Source organism: Mauremys reevesii, linkage group 1, assembly GCF_016161935.1.
Source record: "Mauremys reevesii isolate NIE-2019 linkage group 1, ASM1616193v1, whole genome shotgun sequence".
Lineage (NCBI taxonomy): Eukaryota > Metazoa > Chordata > Testudines > Geoemydidae > Mauremys > Mauremys reevesii.
The window spans coordinates 181838266-181864608 of NC_052623.1; the positions used below are offsets into that span (position 1 = coordinate 181838266).

The window sequence follows — 26343 nt, forward strand, 5'->3', positions numbered from 1 at the left end:
GCCAGCGTCACAAGATATTTATGTGCCAAATCCCCTAAAGATTCATATATCCCTTCATGCTTCAACCACCATTCCCGAGGACATGCATCCATGCTGATGATGGGTTCTGCTCAATAACTATCCAAAGTAGTACAGACTGATGCATGTTTGTTTTCATCATCTGAGTCAGATGCCTCCAGTAGAAGGTTGATTTTCAAGTGCCTTAGCTATCTTTAGCAATCTCACATTGGTACCTTCTTTCTATTTTGTCAAATTTGAAAGTGTTCTTAAAACAAACAACAAGTGCTGGGTCATCATTCGAGACTTCTATAACATGACATATATGGCAGAATGCAGGTAAAACAGAGCAGGAGACATTATTCTCCTCCAAAGAGTTCAGTCACAAATTTAATTAATGCATTATTTTTTTAACGAGCATCATCAGCATGGAAGCATGTACCCTGGAATGGTGGCCGAAAGATGAAGGGGCACACAAATGTTTAGCATATCTGGCACGTGAATACCTTGCAGTGTAAAACAGTGCCATGCAAACGCTTGTTCTCACTTTCAGGTGACATTGTAAATAAAAAGTAGGTGGCATTATATCCCGTAAATGTAAATGAGCTGTTTGTCTTCACAGTTGGCTGAACAAGAAGTAGGACTTAATGGACTTGCAGGCTCTAAAGTTTTACATTGTTTTGTTATTGAGTGTAGTTATGTAACAACAAAAAATCTACATCTGTAAGTTGCACTTTCACAATAAAGAGATTGCATTACATTACTTGTATTAAGTGAATTGAAAAAATACTATTTCTTTTGTTTATCATTTTTAGAGTGCAAAAATTAGTAATAAAAAATAATAATATAAAGTTAGCACCGTACGCTTTGTATTCATTGTTGTAATTGAAACCAATATATTTGAAAATGTAGAAAAACATCATAAATATTTAATAATTTTCACCTGGTATTCTATTGCTTAACAGTGCAATTAAAATTGCAATTAATCGCGTTAATATTTTTGAGTTAATCGCATGAATTAATGACAATTAATCGACAGCCCTATTAGTTTCTTGTGGTGGCTTTAGTGATGGAGATCAGGTCTAGATGTATTGCAGGGTGTTTTCACTTTCCTCTACAGCATCAAGTATTGATTATCGTGAAAGGCAGACTGCCACAGTAAATAGCCTGTTAGACTGTGTGGCAGAGCTCTGACCTTGCTCCTGTGGGTCCTGCGCTTCTAGGTGGTTTATGCTAGCCTCAGTGGCTCACTGTGATCCTCCACGTAGCCCTTCTCTCTCTAGGGCCAGGGTTACAGTCTACTGAGCCCTTTTCATCATAGGCGGCAAGGAGGTTGGTGAGAGAACTCTCACAGTCTCTGTTCAGCCTCCTGTCCTGACAGGGACCTGACTTCCCCTTCCAGGAGATGTTCCTGTAGTGGTGGGTTGGGGGGAACCCAGGCCCGCCCTCTACTCCGGGTTCCAGCCCAGGGACCCTAATGGTAGCAGTTGTTGGTAGCCAACCTTTCACTGCCAGAGTTGCTACATTTCCCTGGGCCAATTCCCCACAGCTCTCCTCCTGCTTTTCCCTTCTTCACCCTTACCTTAGGGCTCCTTTAACGATGTTTTAGGGTGTCTTCAGTAACCAGCCCTTCAGCCACACTTCCTCTCCTCTGACTCCCTGGCTCCCCTGCCTGACTGGAGTGAGCCCTTTTTATAGTAACAGCAGGGCCTTAATTAGAGTCAGGTGGTCACATTAACTGAATGGCCTCACCTGACTCTTTACAGGTTAATTAGAGTCAGGTGTTCTCATTAGCCTGGAGCAGCCCCTGCTCCGGTCAGTCAGGGAACAGAAAACTGTTAATCCAGTGGCCAGTATATCTGCCTTCAGCTATTCTGCTGTACCCAACTGGCCTGAGTCTATCACAACTGATATTGCTTGGCAAATCCTTTATTCTTATGGCTAGACTGTAGGTTTTAAAACACTCCCTGCATATGGGGTGGAGCAGAGCAAGGAGGAACGCTCAGACAGACATAAGGGGGAAAGCAACAAAAATGATAAAAGATTTAGAAAACCTGACTTATGAGGAAATATTGGGCATGTTTAGTCTTGATATAGGAAGACTGAGGTGGGGACCTGTTAAGTCTTCAAATATATTTAACGGCTGTAATAAAGAGGATGGTGATCAATTGTTCTTCATGTCCACTGAAGATAGGACAAAAAGTAATGGTCTTAATCTTCAGCAGGGTATATTTAGGTTAGATATTAGGAAAAACTTTCTAACTGTAAGGATAGTTAATCACTGGAATTAGGTCATCAGGAGAGGTTGTGGAATCCCTGTCACTGGAGGTTTTTAAGAACAGGTTAGACAAACACTTGTCAGAGATATGGTGTAAAGGAGTCCCATTAGGTTTTTATCCCAGATGGTGGAAGACCCTGACCATCCCCACTTATCTACACTGGGTGGCTTATGTTCAGCTTCAGTTTCTTAGTCCTTGGAAGAGGGCCCCTGCCCATTCTGGGTCTTCTGATAAGGGATCAAAAGGAAAATAAATGTACCAATGCACCTGAGAATAACTGCTTCCAGAGCCAACTCAAAGGGTATGTCTACACTACAAGAGTAGTTCGAATCAACTTAAGTCGAATTTGTAGAATCGACCTTACAAAGTCGAATTTGTGTGTCCACAGTAAGGACACTAATTCGACTTTGTGAGTCCACACTAACGGGGCAAGCGTCGACATTGGAAGCGGTGCACTGTGGGAAGCTATCCCACAGTTCCTGCACTCCCCGCTGCCCATTGGAATTCTGGGATTTCCCCCCAGTGCATGCTGGGGGGAAAACTGTGTCGAGGGTGGTCTTGGGTAACTGTAAGCATTCCACCGTCACTCCCGCCGGTGGAATCAGTTCGCGCACTTTTCCTGTTAGTGACAGCGCGGACGCCACAGCACTCCACTGCGATCATGGAGCCTGCTGCGATCATCGCTGCACTTATGGCCGTTGTCAACTCCTCGCACCTTATCGTACACCTCTTCAACAGTCAGATGCTGAGAAATCGGGCGAGGAGGCTCCGGCAGCGCGGTGAGGACATGAAGTCTCAGAGTGGCACAGACCTCTCAGAAAGCATGGTACGCCGCGCCGTGGAGATCATGGTGGCAATGGGTCATGTTCATGCTATGGGATGGTGATTCTGGGCCCGGGAAACAAGCACGGACTGGTGGGACCGCATAGTGCTGCAGGTCTGGGATGAATCACAGTGGCTGCGAAACTTCAGGATGCGTAAGGGCACTTTCCTTGAACTGTGTGACTTGCTGTCCCCTGCCCTGAAGCGCAAGGACACCCGCATGCGAGCAGCCCTGAGTGTGCAGAAGCGAGTGGCCATAGCCCTCTGGAAACTTGCCACGCCAGACAGCTACCGGTCAGTAGCGAACCACTTTGGCGTGGGCAAATCTACCGTGGGGGTTGCTGTGATGCAAGTAGCCAACGCAGTCGTTGAGCTACTGCTCTCGAAGGTAGTGACCCTGGGAAACGTCCAGGTCGTCATAGATGGCTTCGCCGCGATGGGATTCCCAAACTGCGGTGGGGCTATAGATGGGACTCACATCCCTATCCTGGGACCAGCCCACCAGGCCAGCCAGTATATTAACCGAAAGGGCTACTTTTCAATGGTGCTGCAAGCACTGGTGGACCATAGGGGACGCTTTACCAACATCTACGTCGGGTGGCCGGGCAAGGTTCATGACGCGCGTGTTTTCAGGAACTCTGCTCTCTTTAGATGCCTGCAGGAAGGTAGTTTCTTCCCGGACCACAAAATAAGTGTTGGGGATGTGGAGATGCCTATAGTGATCCTCGGGGACCCAGCCTACCCGCTAATGCCCTGGCTCATGAAGCCCTATACAGGCGCCTTGAACAGCGACAAGGAACTCTTCAACTACCAGCTGAGCAAGTGCAGAATGGTGGTGGAGTGTGCTTTCGGACGTCTCAAGGGGAGATGGCGAAGCTTACTGACTCGCTCGGATCTCAGCGAAACCAATATCCCCATTGTTATTGCTGCTTGCTGTCTGCTCCACAATCTCTGTGAGAACAAGGGGGAGACCTTTATGGTGGGATGGGAGGTTGAGGCAAATAGCCTGGCTGCTGATTACGCTCAGCCAGACACCCGTGCAATTAGAAGAGCCCAGCGGGAAGCGCTGTGCATCCGAGAGGCTTTGAAAGCTAGGTTCCTCAGGGAGCAGGGTAACCTGTGACTGTTCAGGTTCTTTACAGAGAAGCTGAACCTGCCCCTCTTTCAGTTACTGTTGACTTTCTTTTGCGGTTACATAGTCCGTTCACCACATTTCCCCCCTTCCAACACACGTTTAAAAATAAAGTTAATGGAATATTGTTAATTAACAACGCTTTCTTTACTAATGAATTTGCGTTAAAGGGTTGAAACAGGGATGCAGACTGTGGTGGGTAGGGTGTGCAGTGATGTACAGACCACTTCTACACTCGAGGAATGACAGGCTCCTGCCCCTAGAGCGGTCTGCACTGCTGGACTGGTTGTTTCAACGAAGCCTGCCATCCCTCCTTTTCGGGACTCTGTGTGCGGGGGCTATGTGGCCTTTTGGCGGGGGAGGACTCGGGGGAGGATGTTTACAGGTGGGTGTGAAGGAAGGGGTGAGGGGTGCAGGCTCTGGGCTGGGGGTGGGGGCGTAGGAAGGGGTGAGGGGTGTGTGGGAAGGGGGAGGAGGTGTAGGGGGATGAGGGCTCTGGCTGGGGCTGAGGGCTTGGGGCATTGGAGAGGCTCAGGGCTATGGTGGAAGGGCAGGGTAAGGGCAGCCTGCCTTGCCATTTGTGTATGGCAGGTGCTAGGACCCTGGGGCACCAGACAGCATTTCTGCGGGAAGCCGCTCTACTGTCAGGCAGGTACGCAGCGCGGCGGGGCGGGGGGAGACCCGTGGGGGCCAAGGCCAGATCCAGGCAGGGCCGGGGGGAGACCCAGCTCCAAATATAGCTGGAACAGGGCACCCGCTGCCTATGCACAGAACATGAAAAACACCTCCCAGACTGACCAGGGTGCCTAGTGACTGCACTGTGTGAGTGACCTGCTGTAGATCCTGCCCCCGTGTCTGTACCCAGGTAATGGTGACTGTCCTATGCAATTACCAAACCCCTCCCCCCCTTCACACAAAGTCTTCTGTAAAGAAACATGACGGAAACAGTAATGAACAGCAAACTATTTTTAATAATCAACTACACAGTGAGGGGACGAAACTGGGATTTGGGCTTGGGTGATCCAGGAAGGGAAGGACTTCTCAAAATTTAGTGAATTAGAGCTTTTTGGTACTTGTGAATTAGAGCTTTTTGGTACTTGAGCACTCTGCTGGGGTGGAGTGACAGTTTTCACGGCCCCTGGCGCACCTCCTTCTTGTTATTTTGGGTGAGGGGGGTATTGGACTTTGTGGTGGGGGAGGGCGGTTGCAGATACAGTGCAGGTCCTCCTGCCTGCGGTCCTGCAGAACATCCACAAGGCGCCTGAGCATGTCCGTTTGCTCCCTCATTAGTCCAAGCAGCGTTTGAGTCGCCTGCTGGTCCTCCAGACGCCATCTGTCCTCCCGTTCGCTGTGTGAGCGCTGCTGCTGAGAGAGGTTCTCCCTCCACTGGCTCTGCTGGGCCGCCTCGGCTCGGGAGCAGCCCATAAGTTCTGCGAACATCTCGTCCCGTGTCTTTTTCTTGCGCCGCCTAATCTGCGCCAGCCTCTGTGAGGGGCATGCTGGAGCAGGTCGGGATACAGTTGCAGCTGTGTGATGGGAAAAAGGGATTGACTTCCTTATAAAGATACAGTTTTGCAAAGAAGAAACATAGTCTAGTCAGTCTCTGTGAACAAGACCATGCACAGCACCTATCTCATGCGCACTCACTCAGGGAAAGTTCGAATTTTCGGAATTAGCTTTCATTGCCTGGGGGATTACACTGCAGATCAGACAAGCGGGGCAGAACAGCAGAATCTGTGGAGCAGCCAGGCATGGTAAGCCAAAAACTTTTGGCTGCTTAAAAGTCAATGTATGCCACTGTCCTCTTGCTACAGGCAATCCTGAAAACATAAACTCTGCCCCTGTTGCACCCCCTCGCGTCTGTTCCCTGGGAAAGATCCCTGTATGCTGCCACTCTGCAGCTTCCACCACCTGGCTGTAAAGTGTTGCTCATTGTTATGCAAAGGAACAGTGAAGCACTCCCAATACTAATAGTACACAAATTACTGTAATTAAATGCAGGAGTCTCCGAGCGAGATCACCCTGAGGAGGGTCACTGAGGCAGATAGAGAGCGCATGCTGCGTGAAAGCCAGCACAAACCAGGGGCCTATGCTGCCATGCTCGTGGAGGCAATGCTCCCGGAGTACCTGATGATAGCCTGGCGCGGAAAAGTGTGCTACCACGGAGCACCCAATAAGGCAGCTCTCCCCAGGAACCTCATGCGGAGGCTTTTCGATTACCTGCAGGAGAGCTTCTCGGAAATCTCCCAAGAGGATTTCTGTTCCATCCCCATATATATTGACCTTCTTTTCAACTAGTAACTATTCCTGCTCCATTAAAAATAAATATTAACATGTTTAAAGCACTTACAGACTGATCCTTCCCCTGATTCAGGGTCCGGGGTAACGGCTGGGGAGGGTTGGTAGGGGATCTCAGTGAGGGTGATGAAGAGATCCTGGCTGTCGGGGAAATCAGCGTTGTAAGCGCTGTCGACTGCCTCGTCCTCCTCATCTTCCCCGTCCGCGAACATCTCCGAGGAACAGTCCGTCGACAGTATCCCATCCTCAGAGTCCACGCACACTGGTGGGGCAGTGGTGGCAGACCCACCGAGAATGGCATGCAGTGCCTCGTAGAACCGGCATGTCTGGGGCTGGGCTCCGGAGCGTCCGTTTGCTGCTCTGATTTTTTGGTAGCCTTGTCTCAGGTCCTTGATTTTCACGCGGCACTGCATTGTATCCCGGCTGTATCCTCTGAGTGCCATGGCTTTGGAGACCTTCTCGTAGGTCTTTGCATTCCGTTTGTTGGAGCGCAGCTCCGAAAGCACAGACTCATCACCCCACACAGCAATGAGATCCAAGACTTCCTGGTCAGTCCATGCTGGGGCCCTCTTTCTAGTCTGAGATTCCCTGGACTCCTCTGCTGGAGAGCTCTGCATCGTTGCCAGTGCTGCTGAGCTCGCCACGACGTCCACACAGGAAATGAGATTCAAACTGGCCAGACAGGAAAAGGAATTCAAATTTCCCCGGGGCTTTTCCTGTGTGGCTGGTCAGAGCATCCAAGCTCGGACTGCTGTCCAGAGCGTCAACAGAGTGGTGCTCTGTGGGATAGCTCCCGGAGCTACTAAGGTCGATTTGCATCCACACCTAGCCTAATTCGACATAGCCATGTCAAATTTAGTGCTACTCCCCTCGTTGGGGAGGAGTACAGAAGTCGAACTAAAGAGCCCTCTATGTTGAATTAAATAGCTTCGTGGTGTGGACGGGTGCACGGTTAATTCGAATTAACGCTGCTAAATTCAAATTAAAGTCCTAGTGTGGACCAGCCAAAGTGGAAAAGGCCTGCAGTACCTTCTCTCTAAGTAGCAGTTTTCTAGGAGTCCTTCTATCTGGATAGCTGAATCAGGCGCACTCTGTCAGGCTTACCCTGGAAGTTCAATGCATTCCCTGTAGTGTCGGGCATTGTGATCTCCTGGATGGGAGTTCCTATTGCGGATTCAGGAGTCGCTCCAGCTGTTTCCTGCTCAGGGTGATATCTCCCCCGGCTGACTACAGTTTCCTCTCTAGCCCCCCCTCCCCTAACATTTCTGATGCCTTCCTCATGAATGTTGGTTCTATACCCTGTCAGGGATGGTCTAGGTTTATGTGGTCCTGCCTCAGCCCAGGGAGCTGGACTTGAGTTCCCTTTCAGCCCTATATTTCTGTGATTCTATGAATCTCTGTCTGGACTGCTCCTTGTACATGGTAGGTTGGCAATCTACTCCATCTCTTAGTGGATTACTGATCCTGGTGCACTGGTCCTACTCTGTGGCATGGTACAGAGGGGGAGAGCAGTGATCCCACTTCCCTGCCACATTTTCTGATTCTCATTTCCCACAAACGGTCTGTACGCTACCCAGAGTGCAGGGAATGCAACTGTGACTGTGTGTGGCTATTGTGAAATGTAGCAAGAATGGGATGCTTTTTGCTTGCTCCCTTTCACTCTGCCTGGCTGCTCACCATGTAGCCTTATACTTAGTATTTCATAGCCTGATGTTGCATATTTAGAACTAGAGTAGATACAGTTAAAATATTTGTTCTCTTCGTAAAGCTACTTTTTCTGTGGCAGCTGATTATGTAGTTTTGCTGCCCCTGTTTTATGTTTATGTTTCATGCAGAATATGTTGTGGCAGCCACTGACCTTCCTTGTTCTCAACAGTTGAGTGTATCTGTGCAAATTATAAACAATCACATCTTCATCAATTCATCTATATCTATATCTGAAATATTTTAATGTAGTCAACCCAACTTACTATATGTCATCTTAAAATCTCTTTCAAGAACGACCCACGTTTCTCAGGAGACCAATTAACCAAGTGGTTCTGGAGGAAGAGGCAGTAGAGTTCCGATGTCAGGTCCAGGGGGATCCTCAGCCTACAGTCCGGTGGAAGAAAGATGATGTGGATTTGCCAAGAGGAAGGTAAGAGTAACCATTCTTGTTCCCATTGTCAGTCTCTCCTCTCTGGTTAACCCCGATGGCTTTGTTCTCCAGTGTAAAACCCTTGTAATCAGATATAATAGGTAAAGAAATTTATTGCCTGTTGGTCAAATGACACTATCAAATATGCATTTGAGCTGGTGAACTAAGGAAAACCACTCGGGGTATGATGACCCATGGAAAAGGGTCTTGGGGAGAGCAATGGTGGAGAGTTATTTTGCCCACATAGACATTCACTCCACTTGAAGAATGTATCTGATGAGCCCCCAGAAACAATAATAAGTACTTTAGAAAGCTGATATTCCAGACAATAACTTACAGATGCTCTATAGGGGGCAAACAGAGCAGAGTGCTTACATATCACTTGGAAACAGTAGTTGGAAGGCATAAAAATAAGGCAGGCTGGAAGGGTTTGCTGACTCTTCTCCAGTCTTGCACAATGGTTTGAGGCTAGAAAATAAGTCTGTCTTTTCTGGAATATTTTGGAAAGAAAGAAACAAAATGCCAGAAGTAGAGAAAATAAATTTAAGAGGGTTCAGTCATTAGTAACAGATGTTCTGGCAGAAAGAAAGGCAGGAAACCACTAACACAACAGGCTTAGTTTAACTTGAAAAACATATTTCCCCAGTGAAAGTGAAAAATAAGGCAACAGCTTGAAAAGGTAGTTATTAATAGAGAGGTGAATATTTGTATAATAATTTCAAGTGCTAGAACTGTAGAGGACTGAGCAAATGAAGGATGAGAAAAGAACTCCAGCTGTGAACACATTAAGGGTGTTCCCATTGAAATGAATTGTAAAGTTCCCATTGGTTTCCCTGGGAGGAGAATCGTCAGGAGCGGTCATGATCAGCAACCAAACATTTCTCCTTACCTGACCAAGCACAAACAAAAGCAATGTTCGTATTTCCAGCAATGGTAAAATATTTGGTCATGACATGTTGTTGTTGATATACAAGTAGAAATAACATTAAGGTAGTTTGCATTCATCATCTAACCCCTTGTTCATCTCCCGCATAAACAATATACTGTGTCATACTCATTATATTGTCTTTTCTCATTCTTCTTGAAATGTTCTGTATATAGACAAGTAAAATGACATGAAAAATAGCACAAAACCATGTGTAGGTATTTCGTTAGCATGTACCTTTGTCAATAGAATAATACTCTCTACAGAAAATGGACATTTCATTGTATTAAGAGGTTTGTTTTTTTCTGAGGTATCAATAAATAATTTTCTGTTTTTTTCTGTGGCTTGCTCCATTATGCTCCGTATGAGCTTGTGTTGTGATAAGATGTTGTGAAAGGTAGCAAGAACATTTTGTTTGACATGTAGTAAACTTTACCTATCCCCGCCCCGATTTCCCTTTGGTAGACTGAAGGCCTCTTAACACCTTCATTTGTTGACCAAAAGTGACTCTGACCATGCCTATACTGTGAGCTAGGGTCTCATTCCCCTGCTCATGTACACATACGTGTGGTAGCTCAATGAGAGCTAGCACAGGTATAAATAGAAGTGTTGCTGTGGTACTAGCACAGGCAATGGCAGCATGGCACAGTTTAACTGTGCAGAGTAGAAGCACTGCTGAAACTGATGGGAAAATACTCTGCACGGCTAAGCTGTGCCTCCACTTCTGCTGCCCTTGCTACCATAGCTACCCTACCATTTATACTTGCACTAACTGTCATCAAGTTACCACGTGTATGTGCCTGTGAGCAGGGGAATCATAACCCTAGCTCATAGAGTAGATGTAGCCTTTGCGGGCCTCAGTTTTCATGTGCTTCAATTTCTGTGCGCTTAACTTAAAACAACTTAAAGGGGCCTGATTTTTAGAAAATGCTCAGCGACCAGCATCTGAAAATCAGACCCCATTAAGATGTCTGAAATTGGGTACTCAAAAAAAGCATACTACAAGGATCTATTATAAACATACCACTCTTTCTTCCTGGATGCATACATATTAATCCAAAGATTTTGCTGCTCTCGGTTTGGAGGGTATGACCAATCTATTGCTCCTTCATGATCTACTTTTGACTCATACCCCACCAGTAGAAAACTGCTGATCTCGTTGCTTTAACTGCTAAGTTTGATAAAGATTTCAGGCTAACAAAGAACTCCAATCTTCTGGATTTTAAAATATTTAATGTTTGGGTTTTCTTTTTTCACCAAATAATAATAATAATAATAATAATTGAGTTATTTAAAAATGTGTTAACTGGAATTTGTTTCTTCCTGTAACGTTCCTACTAGTGATATATTGTGACATCAAAACTAATGTAATGATAATACATATTGAATTTGGGTATACTGTATGTATTTGCACGTAATGTGGTAAGACTAATATTTTAGGAACTGATCCTGCAAACACTATTGCCAAATGTAGCATTTACTGTTGTGCACAGGTCCATTGAAGTCAATGGTAGCAACTCATGGTGCAACAATACTCTTAGTAATATTTTCAAGATTGGGTTGTTAATTCCTCCCACCACCCAAAAAATTAATAAAATGACAAAAAACAGAATAGGACAAATAACCCTAAATTCGTTACACATGTTGAACGTTCCATTTGAATAGAATGCATATTTATAGCTATTAAAATATATCTTTACTTTGCAGTTTAAAATAAAGGGAGATTTTTGACAGAGCTATTGTTCCAAATGCAGTAACAAATGTATGTATATCTAGTGTGAGAACCAGCATCAGGGAAGCTTATGATTAGAATAATTACATCAAACTTGGGATTTTGATGTGTGGGCAGATCAAGATGTCCTTTTGTTTTAGATTTTTGTTTCACTGCGTATACTTTCATGCTTAGGACATCTATTATGTTCAGGTGCTTTTTTTAAAAATCATTGTTATTACTATTAAGTCAGTCTTGTAAGTAGAAATTCCAGATTCTGAACTGATGGTGGTTTGCAATTAAGTTTTATATTTCATTAGATCAGTGTTTCCCAAACTTGGGATGCCACTTGTGTAGGGAAAGCCCCTTATGGGCCGGGCTGGTTTGTTTACCTGCTGCGTCTGCAGGTCCAGCCGATCGCGGCTCACTGCTCCAGGCCAATGGGGGCTGCTGGAAGCGGCGCGGGCCCAGGGACGTATTGGCTCCCATTGGCCTGGAGCAGCGAACTGCAGCCAGTGGGAGCCGCAATCGGCTGGACCCGTGGACGTGGCAGGTGTAGCAAACCAGCCTGGCCCGCCAGGGGCTTTCCCTAAACAAGCGGCATCGCAAGTTTGGGAAACACTGCATTAGATCATGTCCATTCTTACTGCCTATATGCTCTTCTCTTTCTTTTCATATTTTAACTATTGTGAGATGCATTACCTTTAATTTCATATCCAAATATGATTTCTTCTTAGTAAAAGTTTGATTTTAAAACATCCACTGGGCTTTCACACACACACACACACACACACACACACAACTGGTTTTCATTGTTTACTTAAATGGAAGGGAGATGCACGCTAACATTCTGATCATAACCAGCTTTAGCCACCAGAGAATACTCCAGATGTTATGTTTTTATAGTGCGGTTTAACATTGCATTAACAGGTTTTTTGCATTTATAATTGGAAGGTACAATGTTAGAATCTTCATCTTAGTCCTTAGAACATCACAAGCTGCTACAATGATACTTAGATTCATTCATTTTAAGACCAGAAGGTCTAGTCTGACCTTCTACATAATGCCCAAGTCTTTTTCAGACTTACTGCTTCCCAGGATAGATTCTTCCTCCTCTTATAAATGTGGCCTGCATTCTTAAATGTATAACCTTACATTTGGCCCTGTTTGCTTATACCCCTCTTACCCAGCGATCCAGATTACTCTGTATCAGTGACCTCTCTTCTTCATTATTTACCAGACCACCAATCTTTACATCATTTGCAGACTTTACCAGTAATGGGTTTGTGTGTCCTTCTAGGTCATTGATAAAGATATTAAATAGTATAGTGCCAAGAACCAATCCCTGTTTGATCCCATTAGAAAAACACCTATTTTATGATGATCCCTCATTTACAGTTGTATTTTGATACCTATCAGTAAACCAGTTTTTAGTGTATTTATTATGTGCCATGTTGATTTTGTATTATTCTATATTCTTTATCCAAAATTATGATACCCAGTCAAATGCCTTTCAGATGTCTGAGAATATTATATTAATTTTTTTTTGGTAATATGTATTTTCCATAAACCCATGTTGGTAATGCAACGCTGACAGATCCTGGTCATTGGTGGACAGGATTGAACCTGGGGCCTTTGGAGCTAAATGCATGAGCCTTTACTGCATGAACTATAAGCATATAGCTAAGGCTGTAGAGCAGATTAATTAATCTCTGCCTCTAAGTGGTCTCGACGCCACCAGAGAGGACAGAACACCACACCCAGGAGGTGTGTGGGTTACATACTTCCCCTAGCTGAGCAAGCACGTCCCGAGCTTCAGAGACTTCCCAGTTGAAATCCCAGATGAGCCCTCACTTGTAACGCGAACAGATCCCCTGTTGTCAGCAGGGGGATAGAATCTGGGACCTCTGGAGCTTAGTGCGTGAGCCTCTATTGCATGAGCTAAATGCCATATGGCCGTTAGCTAAGGCTGTGGAGCAGACTCATTAATCTCTGTCTCTAAGTGGTCTCGGTGCTACGAGATGGGACAGAACACCACACCCAGGTGTGCGGGTTACAGTAACATAATTAATGCCAATCTTTCTTTAACTCTTTTAGTTGAGTCCTTTGGTTTAGGTAGTTAGTATCAGTCATTCCATTATTTTTTTTCTGGGATCAATGTCATGCTAACAGGCAGACGCTTCTCAGCAGTCTCATCAGGAAGGCTGAGGATTTGAAGGATGTGGAAGTTGCTCTCTCTAGAGAGAGGACTAGAGCACCCCCCTCCATGATGACATAGCTTCATTGAAGTAAATAGATGTGCGATGATTTATACCTGCTGGGGATTTGGCCTAAGTTCTTTAGGTCAAGGCTGAGATACATTGATGAGGCAGTACAGGGAAGGCTTTATGTGGACAGAGCAGGACAATGAGGACAGACACATGCATGGAATTAAGCATAAGATCACAACTTTTATTAAACTTTATCACAGGGGAGGCTACCCACCTACCACCCATACTCTCCTATACCAGGCATTTATTTGGTTCCACTGCAGAAGTTACAAGGCTCCTTACCATGTAACCCAGAAAGCAGAGTAGGATCTCCTCAGTCTACCCTCCAGGAGTCAGCTCTCTCTAAGTCTTAGCACCCTCCATCTCCCCCCTGCCCCTGCTGCTGTCCAAGGAGAACAGAGGATGTAGCAGGGCCACAGGGTCTGACCCTATCACAGGAACCCAATGTCCTTCACCAAAATCCCAGGTTTCTTACCTCTGGGAACCATTCATTAGCCACTCTGGCAACTGGCTACAGGTTGCAACAAACAAACAACTCCACCCCAGTATCTGAGTTACATACTAAGCACCTTCCTACTTAAATTCCTTCCTGATCCCCTAAACAGGTGATCAGCTAGACCTGCCACATCTGTCTGGCCAGATTCCCACTCCTTGTTTGGAAGGGTAGGCTGCGCTGCTGGAACAGAGCCAAAGCAGGCTCCACATGGCCTCCATGCTGGATTAAATCCTGAAGCTGGGGAATGCTGACCAATCAGTACCTTTCACTCCCCAACTGGCCAATGAGTTCCAGAGACTCCCAGGGGGAGGTGCTACCTATTGTCCCTTGGCAAGTGTCTCCCTCCCTGGCTGCTTGGACGGTCTCCCTTTGTCACTGACCCCATCAGATCCCTGTTTATGTGGGTGAGTGGATTTCTACTATCCCTTTCTGTGCTTTACGTGTTCACTGAATAAGAAGATTACTTTAGTTTCTAGTTCTTTCACTCTAGTACATTTTATGACCGCTCAGCTTCCTTTAAGGATGAGGTAAAGGGAGGAGAAATCTATCATTTATATAAACAAAATCTTAAAGTGACGTCCTCATCATTCAAAGAGTACTTGGGACTCTAAAGCCATTTTGAACTGTATTTTATCTAGGCAGCTGAATTTGGAATAATCTGAAAGAACAGCTTTTACTATATATATATTTGTTCAGTGTGGGCAAAGATATTTGTCTAGCTGTAGACAAAATGAATATCTAAAAGATGGGCAAGTGACAGCATGACAGCTCTGTCAGTTGAAATTGAAGACAACTTCTGAGTATTTTCTCTTTGATTGAATGGGAGATTTTTTTTAAGAGAAAATGAAGTGAACTTGCATCTTCTGAGCACCTCTATTATAAGCATTTTGCATCTATGTTTCAGTATGAAACCTTCAGAAAGTTTTCCCTTTGCATCCCTTATTACATAAATAAAACCCTCCTCTGAGCAGATGTTCCACCCATCTATTTGTCTTACAGCTTAGAGTGTCAATTTCCTATTTCCACAGCTGATGACATTCTTTGTGCAGCTGCCTAATGTTAGTGTATATTCTGTTTTTAAATAATATTCTCCTCTTGGCTTCATCCCAGGAGTACAATGGCAGGATTATAGGAGATGCCCACTAGGGTGACTAGTGTTAAAGGTTTATTAAGGTTTCCATTCAAGATTTCAGCTTTCAAAAATGTCTAGTTCAGTAATGCTAAAACATGAATTTTGTTATACAGAGTGTTAGGCCCTGATTCTGAAATGAGCACCTCATAGGAAGCAGTTGTACAAAGTAATTTGCAAGATCAGGATATTAGCCTACAAGAATGTAAATGTCTCTCTCTCTATCAGTCTAAATTCTTCTTTAAACTTTACTGAGAAATCTAAGAGTAAGGAGAGCATAATCACGTATCATACTTAGGAGATAATACAGTCAAATTATATAGCTATTACTACACCAAACTTTGTGTTGCATAGTAATTGAAAAGCCCTTCAGCTCCTTAGAAACCTTGCTATTATAATTTTAGTTATAAAGATCCTTTTGTGATCAATGTGTATATCAAGTTGCAGCTGGATTAATTTAAGAAAAGCAAGCAACTCATAACTTCTGAAGAAACTTTGAGTATTTTTAAGTTATATTAACAATAAAGTTGCAATCTAGTGTTTTTGTTCAGATTCCTATTTACAAAAATAAATGAATGATGTTATTTTTAAGCTGAATTCAAGTAAAAATATGAAGTTTGGATTGGTGTTTTTAGCAAGATTTTTCAAAATTGGATCCCTAAAGTAAGTTTTCTATGATAGAATTTTCAAAAGTGTCTAAGTGGTTTAGGAGCATAAATCCAAATGAAAGTCAATGACTGGTGCTTCGAAGTCATGTAGTTATTTTTTTAACAAAAATCTTACTCTTAAATCCTTTTGTAAGTGCCTAAATAAAAGACCTGATTTCCAAAAGTTCTGAGAAATGAGAGGTAACAAAGTAAGTGGTCAGGGCACTATCCTGGGACTTCGGAGACCTGAGTATAAGTCCCTGTTCCACCACAGGTTTCCTGTGTGAGTTCTGGCAAGTCACTATAGATACTCTTGAAAATCTCATTAGGAACCAACCTGCATCATTAGGAACATAAATATCTTTTTAAAATTGGCCCTTAGTGTCCCTATAATTCAGTTCCTCATCTATAAAATAGAGATAATAGCATGTGAGGGAGTTGTGAAGGTAAAGACAAAGACTGTGAGATGCTCAGATAATAAAGTAATAGGGGGCTATATATGTATTGTAGATAGGTTTTTTATTTTAAACTTTGAAGTAGGCACTGCAAGGAAAATATGTAAAGGTTTTGGTGCCTGGTGCCCCCTTATTAACCACATAGTTACAGAACACTGTATTCGTTTCCAAAGAAACTGGTCATCAATTAAGAAAGCTCTAAGAAAGGGTCCATGGACACAGTTTATACAATAATATTGCTGCCTACAGCCATATTCCTCTTATATTGTTTTGATTGTATATTAACTGAATTATTCAGCATTTCTACTCTTTTGTAGACCACAAACTACTCCCAACAGATTAACAATTCCCTATATTACAAATTTTTGGTACTAAACCAACAGGGAAAATAATAGTACAATGTGAACTCTGGGATGTGTAAAGCTTCGTTCCAGAGGCTGTCCATTTTGAATCAATGACCCACGACTGAAATGCATTGTGAGTCAAGGAGAGAGGCACAGGGTGTATATTTTATTTTAATTGCTCTAAAAATTCTACATCAATCCATAGCTACCACACTGCACTGAGGCTAGGGGAATAGTTAATCAAGTATGACTCACGTCAAACTACTGAAGGTGAACAGGAAATTGTGGAGTCACTAGCCTGATGCCCCTAGCTAAAAGATTAGGTTCACTATCTCATGAATAAACTTGGTTTGCCATATAAATGATACAGGTAGAAAGGACAAAGATGATTTCAAAGCAACTGAGGACAAAAGATTATTTCAAAGCAAATAAGTTAGGCAGAGGAACCAGGCCATATTGGATTTTTTTTTAAAGTCAGTATACCACACCCTTTTTCAGTGACACAGTTCGGTGTCCAGTTGTCTCCATGATGCATGATTGATGTAAACAGGACTTATTGAAGGGCAAATAGACTCCTAAGAAATGGGGAGTAACAGTTAAGACCTCTAACCAAATATGGCCTTACTCAAATCATGACTCTGCTCCTTTTAATCCTTAGAACAGGAAGGGGGGCATTGTTATTGTTTGAGATTCTTTGGTGGAGGGGTGACATTTCTTTGGCTTTCTATTTAATAAAAATTTGAATAGAGTTTGTGCAGTGTTTCATGTCTTCAAATTTCCTAGTAAAGCCTAAGAGAGCAGCTGCATAGCCTGTAATTATGTAGCAAGCAATACAGGATTTTTTTTTTCCTGAGGAAGTGAAGAGATTTTCAATTACAAGTTAAAATTTATGACACGCTGTAATAACTGTTTAAACCTTTCACATAGAAGAAGATAGCAGTGCCAGCTCTTCATAAGAGTGAGACTTACTCAGAGAATGTATTTTACAGTTGCCTTAAAAAATGTCTTAAGTAGCAATCACATGGGTCTTTTTTTTTTCTTTTGGTATTCCAGCCTAGAACAGCTGGTTGAGCTCTGTAAATACATCTTTAATGAAATTACAACCTGCACTTGTAAGTTGCATTTACAGACACTGTCTGATTAGATGAGCATTGTACTAAGGAATGAAAAGTGGCAACTGCATCAGCAGAAAGAGTTATTTATTTTAGATGCTATCCGCACAATGGGAGAAGGTAGGCAGGGAAACCTTAAGTTATACTTCAGAATTAAAGTGGTATGCAGTTTACACAAAGTGCATTGCTAAGTGTTATGAGATTGAGGGTTATTATATGAAACAGCAGAGAAAATCATAAAAAGCAGAGGTATGGTTTGTTATTTACTTAAAATTGACAATGTTCATTTTAAAAATTATTTTGGAAAAATACATGCATTATGTTCTGTTGTTAAAGGATAATCTCTTGTGCTTATATGTAAAAAAAAGTCATTATTCAAACCTCTGATTTTATATTTAATTTGATTAAGCAATTGTTGAAGTGAGAGCAATATGAGCACCAACTTCAGTCACAAGTGAGAATTTAGACAAAATTAGAAGTTCTCTTTTTTTTCAAGTATGAATTTGGCTACATTTTGGCCTCAACTGTAAGGCCCATGCAGCAGCCCATGACACATTTTTAAATCTAGTATCTTTTTTTAGTGCACGTAATTTCATACACATTCTGTGGGCACAAATTCCATCAATTGGATTTCTGATTTGCATGCATTGTCAGGCAGAGATCTAGTTTCCAGGATTCGCACTGGTAATTTCTATTGACACAAAATTGCAGGTATAAGACTGCATTTTAAAAATCAGCCCTTTAGTGTCCACAATAGTAGGACTCTTCGGAAAGAGTTTCAGATAAGACTTGTATCAGGTCTTCTAAATGGATAAAAGTCAGAAACTTTCATTTTTAAAAAGGATTTAGTTAGGGCCTGATCCCGAGCACTTATATTTCCCTTTGACGCCAACATCTCTCAGAATCAGGCTTTAAAAGCTGTTTCAGTAAGTAAGAAAAAAACTGTGTAATTTTGAATTCTATTGTACAAAAGAAGCGCTACATAACAACATTTATATTTTGTGGATGGAACAGTGAGGTATTTAACTGCAGTCTCCTCTAGTTACAACCAAGGGGAGAATGACCTTTCAATGAAATATGAGTTAATAACCCTACAGTGCTGAGTGCTTTGGTCGAGTTAATCTTAGTACAGATTGTAACAAAATGTAGTCTAATGTGTACTGAAAATTAATTAGAGGAAAGACTGTGTTTTAATGGTGTGATGGATCTAATCTTTGATTACATCAGCAAATTTCTGTTGCAATTAATAACAATTAATCGTATTAAATAAAGGAATCAGGGGGAAAGGTTTGTCATATTAACTGTAGCACTCACACTATATCACCTTACATCCATTGTGTTTTCCATTCTCAGCATTTTGCTTCCTAAACTAACCATCAAGGAGAGACTGACTCCCTTTATGAGGAACGTAGGGGAGAAAACAGGATGTTTTTAATAGCTTGTCAAAGAGAAAGAGTAAAAGAAAGAAATTGAATGTGATATTTGTATACTTATGTGCAACTGGAGAGACTAGAGGCAGTTTCCAGAGGATATTTGTTGTCCAGTGTTAAATACAGCACATGGCCGGTATATGTTGGTCTATAATATAACTTGTGGATATTTCATACAACTTAACAGATCAAAAGTAGAGGTCCAAGACCTGCAATACAAACATATTTATTTGCTGCTATCCTAAAACAGATGAAGTCATTTAAAACTGGGGTGTGTATGTGTCTTCTATATAATTCTTATCAAGTATCAAAGTGGTGCCCCACTCACCATGATTCTCTCCTGTTGGCCCTTCCCTTTCACCTGAGGATTGATTCCCCCTCTCCTTTGTATTTAAGAGTCAACAGCCCTCCAGAGAGGTGAGAAAGGGAGTTGATACCTCTCAGAGGTGGTATTATTTCAAACTGTCTGTTTGCAGACTCATGAAGACAATCCTGCATTGATGTGGTTCAAGTCTGGAAGAATTTATTTACAACCATGTGGCTACAGACTTAAAGTGACCCTGTCAACCAGCAATTTAGTGTAGAGATGCTCAAATTTTGCCACATGAACAACTAGTGTTCTGTGGAGCACTTGCTGCTTCCCCACTGAAAGCTGGTTGGTCACAGATGGTTTTTGTTTTTTTCTACCTTTTCAATCCTTTTAAAAATCAGAATACTTAAATTCTGTTGAAATTGATAATGTTCTGGAACAACATTCCAGCCCAATGATATTCCCTTCAAGCACTGATTCTTCCTTTACAATTTTTCTGGTTTTTACTGGATATTAAATAAATGCTGTTGAAAACCGTGATGTAGATTTGCATTCAAATTAAAAATTCTTAATATGACTTGTTCCAGTCTATTACCACTTGTAATATTGGAAAATTTTGGCTATACCAAATAAAAATGCTTGGTAATTGCATTGTTTGTAACATTTGCTTCTAAAATTCAGAAATGTTGAGCAGGTTCTCAGAGTTCATGCTAAGGAAGCCTGCGTTTTTGTTATGTACTACACTCTTTTAAGGACATGAAGTAATTTGGGTTTCTGATAAATAATTACACTGCCTGGGTTGACTAATAAGACCATATACTTTTTTTTTAAATTGTGTGGAAAAAAATTGCATGGAAACCCTTTCAGAAGAGAAATAAGATGGATTCTCCACAAACAGGAATTAGGACCAGTAGCCACTAGCTCATTGGTACTATTCGGAAGGTGGGACACAGGGAGACTTCCTCTCTTATTTTAAGTATGTTCCTTCCCAGTAAAGGATATGAAGGATGAGCGTTTCATTAGAAGAAATCAAAGGTTGCCCATGAAACCACTGCAGAAGAATTTTTATACTGTAAGAACCAACAAACCTCTGACATGAGCCAGCTCCTGTTGTTAGGTCTTGTGCTGAGACCAATTCAACAATAGTGAAACAACTGGTTTTAATAACATGATTTTGAGTTCAACTGTAACATCAAAAATGCTTGAATTAGAACATTAACACGATTTCCTCTTTAGTGACCACCTTATGCTTTGTTCTTGATTTACAATAGAGATTAGAAAATCTTTCAGTTAATTTCACTGACAAGACTACCGTAGTTAATCATCACGCTTAAGGCAAAGAAGCATAGACCAGCCAACACAAATTCTGTTCATTTCAGAATGTTAACAAGCAGCATGTTCAGATTTCTGAAAAATGCTTCTTTTAACTGTCTAAAAGCATGTTTAGTGAATTCAAGATGCTGATCTTGGCTCAGGCTTGGTTATTGGATTCCAGCCATGGCTGTATCCTTTTTTTAAAATTTATAAGCAGAAATGGACATGAAGTAGTATTTCCCCCCTTCTTTAAAGTGAATTTTGTGGCTGTGAAAAGTGCTAGATTGACAGCCCTGAGACTTGAGAGTCCTCTGTTGACAGATGAATTACGACATGGGCAGCAGTAATGTCCCCAGTGCCTGACAAATACATTTCAACTCTGATGTAAAGAACCATTTCAGAGCTAGGAGGATAGGTCTCCATGCCAATTCATTATGGGTATATCTAGGCTGCAGCTGAGAGCGAGCCTCCCAGCCTGGGTAGACAGACTTGTGGTAGTGGGGCTCATGCTAGTGCACTAAATATAATGGTGTGGATGTTGCAGCACCTGGGGAAGCATGAGTCACCCCCAGGTCTGAGCACAGGTAGCTAGGCTGAGCTGCTGCCAGTGCCACAATGTCATTCAGCTATTTTTAGTATGGTAGTGTGAGCCCCGCTTCCACAAGTCTGGCTCACTCCAAGCTGCAGTGTACGCATACCCATAATGAATTGGCGTGGAGAGCTACCCTCCTTTAAATCAATGGTCCTTTACATCAGCGTTGAAGTATATTTGTCAGGCACTGGGGACATTTGTATCACTGCTGCCCATGTGGCCTCTTATATCAGAATGCCAAAAAGGGTGACAATTGGTTCTGATTTTTGTGGCACGGAGAACTGTCTGTCAGGAGCTGAAGTGAGACCACAAAGCTATTTTACGTAGTCATAGGTGGTAACAATTTCCAGTCAATACTGACCTTGTCTGTAATTGAAAAGGTAATGTAGAGGTGAGGTGAATGATTCCATATCCTTTTAATAAGCCCTTCAGTCCTTTAGTCAAACACAAACATTTGGTCCTTTGTATATATTTTGGTGTTACAGATTTACTTCACTGTCTGTGAGAGAACTTCTTTGTGGAAAAGAATGGCATCCTGACTCTCTTCTTCTTCACATCCCTTCTTAGCACCTAAACTTTATGGCTAGCTTTCGAGCATTGACTGTGTCTCTTACCAGTCACTGTAACTTGTAAAGAAAGAAAACTTAACACACTTCATTTGTCTTTTGCTATGGATTATCCTTCCCAGTCTTTATTCTTTTTTATCTGTAACCATCACTTTTGAATTTTGTCTTATTTAGATTTTGAGCTGTCAATAATGTGTACATACATACATATGTGTGTGTGTGACTTATGGCACTGTATAAATATTAATAACAAAAAAATGCATTGCTTGCGGGGAAAAATCATGTGTTACTTCAGAACTTGAAGCAATTTTGCACAATGAATGTAACTGTTAGAGTTTCATATTATTTTAACGTATTTCAGGCCACTCTATCAAATGCCAAAAGCATATGTTGGTTTAAGGAATAGTGAGCATGTGGTTTTGTACTTTATATTGCTGCAATTAATACTGGAAATGGTAGTTTAATTATAAAAATGTGCTGATAGCAAACCATAAATGTTTTCAGATGAAGCCAAAAAATTCTTTCCAAGTGTTTAATGTGTCAATAGCAGATGTGAAAAATAACTTATGTCACTTAGCTCTGTCCCTGGTCCAGGTCCTGGGCCCTACTTTGGCCACTTCACTTGGTCTGCAAGTGAAAAACCACCAGGAAGCCATTTTAAAAATCTACCTGAGGATTTCCGTGGCATGGTGAATTCAGAGAAAGCATATGGATCCTATGCTGTGCATCTACCCTGCGGCTGGTGTAGGAGGCATGCCCAGGGAAAAGGGAGTGTACAGGTAGCCACTATGTGGAGCAGACTGCCACAGCCCACCTGCTCTAATGCTGAGTTGGGGGCTCTTAGCAGCTGGCTCAATTTAGAATGGTCCTGAGTTGACTCTAAGATGCATCTCCAAACCACACCAGCATCTGGGATCCCCAGGCTCAAGGATATATAAAGGTTATTTAAAGCTCTGTGTGTGTGTGTGTTATTTTTATACACACACACACACACAAATAAAGGTAATTTAAAGCATATATAAACTGTCAGCACACTATTATACAACTGTCACTTATCAAAACCAGCAATGAGTGCATTCATATATGCCAGAGACTGCCAAATTTCACAATCAGAATCACCCAATTTCTATTAGAATTTCCTTACCAGCAATGTTTTTTTCATCTGCTTGCTTTCTCTTTATTTCTCGTTTATTAAAGCCAGACCCATTCTAACTGTGACTTGTAGAACAGGAATAATTTTATGTGATGTTTTAAAGTGGCTGGTTTGTATCCACACATATATCTTATATATAACTCACTTCTGTGCTGCCTTCAGAGCTGAGCTCCCAGCCAGCAGCCGCAGAGCTTCCTGCAACCAGTGGAGGTTCCCGGAGGTGTGTCTGACCCAGCCACGGGAATGGCCCAGTGCATGATAGGAACCCCCTGCTGGGGTGTCCCCAGACTGCCCCTCCCTGGTTCCGGATCCAGCGCTCAGGGATTAAAGGGGCCTTGGGCAGGATGGGGGGGGGGGGACCAGGCTCTGCCCCCACAAAAGCGATGACCATCCCATATCCTGTGATCCTCACTTCTGCGCTGCTACTGGTGCCATTAGCTGCCGAGCTTTGAAGGCAGCACCACCGGCAGCAACAGCGCAGAAATAAGGGTGGCAATCCTGCGACCTCCCACGACTCCCTTTTGGGTCGGGACTCCCACGGTTACAGCACTGTGAAATTTTAGATGTAAACATCTGAAATGGTCGGGCATTATGGTGTGCGCCTGTAATCCCAGCTTTCCATTATAAAATAACTTCATTTTCTTGGAACTTTTCTTTTTTACTTGTTAATTAGCCTGACAAAAAAATTAAGCTGTGGGCTTATAAAATGGAGCAAAATATCTCCTTCTTCTTGTAGCTACTACTTTTTGTAGTAGCTACAAGAAGTCTGCACACAAACTCTCTTTTTAATAAAGATAATGTCGCGAACATGCTTTGGAGAAAAATCCGCAGATAGTATAAACTGTTGTAACTTCATTTAAATGAGGTTCACCAATTTGCACCAGTGAAAGATCTAATCCTTCTTCTTGTAAACTGCTTTCTGCAGAGACTGTGACTTTCTATGGGCCACATTTGGAGAACTATATGAATGCCAAAATTCATGCCCATTGATGTGTCTTATCTGCATTCACAATTGCAATGATTGAATACACAGTCAAAGGAAATGCACGCTCACATCACCAGTTAGACATTTACCAGGCCATCTATGAGTGTAATGACTGCAGCTGCAGACACAATTGTGCTAATTGTGCATGCAAAGTAGGCATGTAAGCACATGTGTATTTTCTAATTTTCTTAATTACGTGGACATTTTTGGAAATCTTGCCTTCAATGTGTTTTGTAAAGCACGGTGTAAATTTATTACACTCTAATGGAATAGAAGATAGCAAATCCAAAAACCTTCATTTTAACAGTCACCTACACAGCATTTGAATTATCAAAAGTTCTATAATTTCAGTACATTATCTTTTTTTTATTTGTTAAGTGCAGACAGATGATTGGGTACTGAACAATGAACAAATAAAGTTTTAGAAATGGGGCAAAATCATTAGCAGCAGAGAAGAAAAATAATTTAACCATTTTTTTTATAAATTCAAACCAATGCATGACAGTAACCTCAATATATTAACTATTTTTAAGCATTGTAGATTAATTTGTTTTGTTTTATTCATTATTTGGTGAAACAGATGGTAATGGTTTTGTCACAGTTTTCTTTTCTTTTTCTTTTCTTTTCATTTCCCCACTTTGTCACAGCTGGTTACCAATCAATCTCAATTCACGGTACAGTGATGATAGCACATGTTGTCCGGGGGCCAAATCTGATTGGGTTGCATTTTTTCAGCAGTGTTTCATATCAGAAAAAAACGTGTCTGCATGGCAGGGACTGTCAGCACACTATTGTACAACTGTCATTAATCAAAACCGGCAACAATGAGTGCATTCATATATGCCAGAGACTGCCAAATTTCACAATCAGAATCACCCAATTTCTATTAGAATTTCCTCACCGGCAATGTTTTTTCATCTGCTCGCTTTCTCTTTTTTTCTCATTTATTAAAGCCAGACCCATTCTAACTGTTACTTGTAGAACAGAAATAATTTTATATGATGTTTTAAAGTGGCTGTTTTGTAGCCACACATATAATGACTGCTTATTTAAAAATCCTCTCTCAACTCAGTACTGATGGCTGAAGAGTAAGCTAGAGTGAAAGGTTAAGTACCTCAAACTGTTTAACAAAAGAACTATTTAAAAGCTATTAGATGATAGTAAATACATATAACTACACATTAGGGACTACATGTTATAGTTAATTTTGGCATCAGCTTGGGTAACAGCCAGTAATATTCAGGTAGTATATTGAAAGGTGTTTCTTGACACTATGCATATTGTACAAGCGTTGGTTGTGACTTCATAGTTAATTAAGATTGAGCTGATTTTTTTCCCCTTAACACTGAGATTCAGCCTTTTTTGTTATACACGAGTACAGTGTATCATCCCCAAATTTACCCTGCTCATTCTCTGAGTACAGAATGAATGTTCTAACACTTTACAAGTTCATCCCTTAATAAATTTGAGTTACAATTAATTTTAAAATCGGTTCTGTAAGAAATTTAGCATTCACTATCAGACCTTTTTCTGCCCTGAGTGATCTTAATAATGGAGTAACCCAGGCCCTGCAAACTTTCCATAAAGTTAAAGCTCCTTGAAATCTTATGTATGGGCTACATTTGAAGAAATTATGTTGTAATTAAGCTAAGTTATTACTTGTTGTATTTAATTAGATAGGGTTGGGTCAGTGACTGAGGTCATTCTTAACTGGAGCCATGATGGAATCAATCATCATTGCGTGCTAATATTCTATTGGTAGAAATGGGTCAGTGACATGAGGAAGTCTGTGCATGTGTCAAGAGTTTTCACTGATAAATTACTTCGCTGCTGGTTGTCACTGCTTTTAAAAGTTATGTCGCTGTATGCTAGCAAATGAAGGACCAGTCTGTGCTGTCTTCTTTGCACTGCTCCAGTTTTACTTACTTACACACACAGAGACAGACACACGGACACACACACACAGAGCTTTAAAATTGATGCTACATATGTTCAGTTCACTAAAGATATCACATGGTAACATTCTCTTTGGGGCTCTAGGTTATTGTTCATATATGATATTTTTAATATTTAAATACTTATACCGTTCATCAATAGTAAGGGACAGGGGTCCAGTTCTCATGTGTTAAAATGGACTATTCCAGAGCCTTCAGTACCTCCAGGTCTCAGCATGGCCATAATTTGGTCAGGTGTGATACTCCAGAGGGTCAGTGACATTAATCTAGATGCAGGAGATCTT

At 41.9% G+C, this 26343-nt stretch overlaps 1 protein-coding gene across 17 annotated transcripts in view; it reads left to right on the forward strand.

Annotated features, from left to right (window-relative positions):
* Nucleotides 1-26343, forward strand: part of ROBO2 (roundabout guidance receptor 2) — a 620357-nt gene that overhangs the window by 432201 nt on the left and 161813 nt on the right. For all 17 annotated transcript variants that reach the window (XM_039529402.1, XM_039529445.1, XM_039529500.1 and 14 more), the window contains exon 5: nt 8527-8665. In XM_039529402.1, coding sequence (XP_039385336.1) covers nt 8527-8665 — 139 coding nt within the window. The remainder of the gene's footprint in view (nt 1-8526; nt 8666-26343) is intronic.